This window comes from Mercurialis annua, linkage group LG4 (assembly GCF_937616625.2).
Source record: "Mercurialis annua linkage group LG4, ddMerAnnu1.2, whole genome shotgun sequence".
NCBI classification, from domain to species: Eukaryota; Viridiplantae; Streptophyta; class Magnoliopsida; order Malpighiales; family Euphorbiaceae; genus Mercurialis; species Mercurialis annua.
The window spans coordinates 18,566,651-18,569,533 of NC_065573.1; the positions used below are offsets into that span (position 1 = coordinate 18,566,651).

Sequence of the window (2,883 nt, forward strand, 5' to 3'; positions counted from 1 at the left end):
ACCAGAATAATTGCTTGGCAGCTAAACCTGCTGGTCTCTTTGGTAAACTGAAGCCCCAAACAGTGGAAGTTGTAGGATTTTGAGAGACCCCTAGTTGGTTAAAGACCCAATGATCATCTATATTCGAGTGGAGAAATATCGTCAATAGTTGGTTCTTTCTTTGAAGAATTCTTGTCCGAATATTTTTTAATTTTCCGATATGTAGTTAATGAATGATATGCTTTGTTAGCACTATGAATTTTATATTTTCAACTTTTGTAAAACAGTAAGAGAATTCGATTATTCATTGCTCAACAAAAGCGACAAACTCTATACTTGTATGTAGAGAGTGGAATAGTCCAATCAATGAGTTATAACTTAAATGATATAAGCGTTAGATAACAATTTTATTAGATCATGAGTTCTATTACTTCTGCAAGCGCTATTCCTTTCCAATTATCCAGGAAAGAAGAGTGAAATAGTCTACCTAATTTTCTTTTTTATATACTACAGTCAACCCTCTAATAATTAATATACGTGGTGGATTAGCAATTTATTAATTATTAAAATTACTAATTTATTTAATATTACATAAGATGTAATATTAAAGTTAATTTCCTGAAATTTTATTAATTTCTAAAATTATCAATTTATTGAATATTAATTATTAGAGAATTACTTTAGTTGTTGATATTTAATAAAGTTAGGCATCGTTTGATTCATAAATATATATTTTTCCGGGAAGAAAATTAATTGCTGAGGAAATTAGTGTGAATGAGATGAATATTTTTTTTGCTTGTTTTACTTGCTAACTTCCAGAAAAATTGTATTTCAATTTTAGTTAATTTAAATTTAAAGACGATTATATCCTCAATAACTAATTAGAATAATTAAATATATGGAGATAGTTATATTCTATTTATCTAAATTTAGTTAGGAAAGTTCCTTCCCTATTCAAAGCGAAGTCAAAGTGCTTATCTTTTAGAAAGTAGCCTATATAAATTGAACCAAATAAAAATATCTTACTACTCCTCAAAAAATAAAACTTTTCTTATCCACTTATTCCCGTTCAAGCGAGCTCTTAGTATTCGACCTTTAAAATAAGAATAGAGGGATAATGGGGCCATTAGCTAAAATGGTATCCAACCTTTGCACCTTATATCAAAATGGTATCCAACTTTTAATTTGCATCAAAATGGTACCCAACCTTCTAACATTTATTTCAAAACAGTTTTTTTAACATTTTCCAGCCATTTTTGATGACGTTGCAACCGAAAAAAATAATTTTTTTTATTGATGTAAAATAAGAGTTTGTTTTAATTTTTTAAATTATATAAAATCTTATTTGTCACGGGATATGGCAAAAATATAAAAAATTAGTTTTCCGGTTGCCACGTCATCAAAAGTGAACGGAAATTGTTTAAAAACCATTTTGATACAAACGTTAGAAGGTTGGGTACCATTTTGATACAAATTAAAGGTTGAATACCATTTTGATACAAGGTGCAAAGGTTGGGTACCATTTTAGCTAATAACCCGGGATAATGACTATAGTTTGCTTGTGCTTCCCCGTATAAATTGAGGATAACACAACTTGGTATAGTCCCACACAAACATTATCACCACCGTCCACCACCACCTACTCCAATATATTTCTCCATGGCTAAACTGGCCATTAAATCTGCTTCCCAGTTCATCACCATCCTTCTCCTCTCCGCTCTCATCAACTCAGTCTCCGCAGCAGATCAAAACCATGAATTTGTCAAAACCATGGACAGAAAACTGTTCGGTCTCAAGAAAGAAAAGCTGAGCCATTTTCGCATGTATTGGCATGACATAGTCTCCGGCTCTAACCCTAGCGGCGTTCAAGCAGTTCCGCCGCTAAATTCTTCCAAAACCGGGTTTGGTAGCGTACAGATGATCGATAACCCGTTAACCTCAGGCCCAGAGATGAGCTCAAAGTTACTGGGACAAGCACAAGGGTTTTACGCACAGGCTTCACAGCAAGATATCGGGCTTTTAATGGTTATGAATTTTGCTTTTGTTCAAGGTAAATATAATGGTAGTACGATCACTGTTCTTGGCCGGAACAGCGTGCTTTCTAAGGTTAGAGAGATGCCGGTGATCGGAGGAAGTGGGCTTTTCCGGTTTGCTAGAGGCTATGTTCAGGCCAGCACTCATAAGTTTGATCTTACTACAGGAGATGCTACAGTTGAGTATAATATTTATGTGCTCCATTATTGATGATGATTTAATTACTCATTTTGTTCTAATTTATTTTCCTATATGGTGTGATGAGTTGTAATAATTAGTCTGGACCACTTTTTGTTATTGTTGTTATTCATTTCCTATGATCAGTGGGGTTCATTGCTATTATGGAATTATGCTTTTTATTTTTTTTCTTTGGCTTTAATGTACTTTTTGACTTATTGATTATGAAATTTGATTTTAAGACACCTCTCATCGTGATTAAGTTTAATTATTGAAAAATGTTCCACTTGTTTTATTTTTTCTGTTTTCATCTAAACTTTTAAAATATCAACCCATTTTTTAATTTTCAGTTTCAATTGTAACCAATTTTTTAAAGAGCAAATTACTATGACACCCCTAACATTTGACAACTATATGGTTCCCATTTTTATTTTTCTCAATGATTTCACCCCTCATTTTTGTTTTTATCAATGATTTCGTCCTTCAGATTTGATAATTAATTTACCCATAAAAACTTTGACTTTGTTGACTAATACTAAAAATGGATGGAGGAATTAAAATATTGACGGAAACAAAAGTGAAGTGTCAAATAATTTAATTTTCAAACAGAAATGACTAAAGTGTGAATTATGTTAAATGTGAGAGGTTAGTAATTTGCTCATTTTTAAATTAGAGTGAAAAAAATGAAATTTA

General features: G+C 31.7%; 1 protein-coding gene across 1 annotated transcript; it reads left to right on the top strand.

Annotated features, from left to right (window-relative positions):
* The first annotated feature begins 1,559 nt into the window (after positions 1–1,559).
* LOC126676226 (dirigent protein 22-like) lies at positions 1,560–2,377 on the top strand. Its single transcript, XM_050370384.2, has one exon. It carries the CDS (start codon positions 1,639–1,641, stop codon positions 2,221–2,223), a length of 585 nt encoding a protein of 194 aa, XP_050226341.1. The 5' UTR covers positions 1,560–1,638; the 3' UTR covers positions 2,224–2,377.
* Positions 2,378–2,883: the final 506 nt, after the last annotated feature.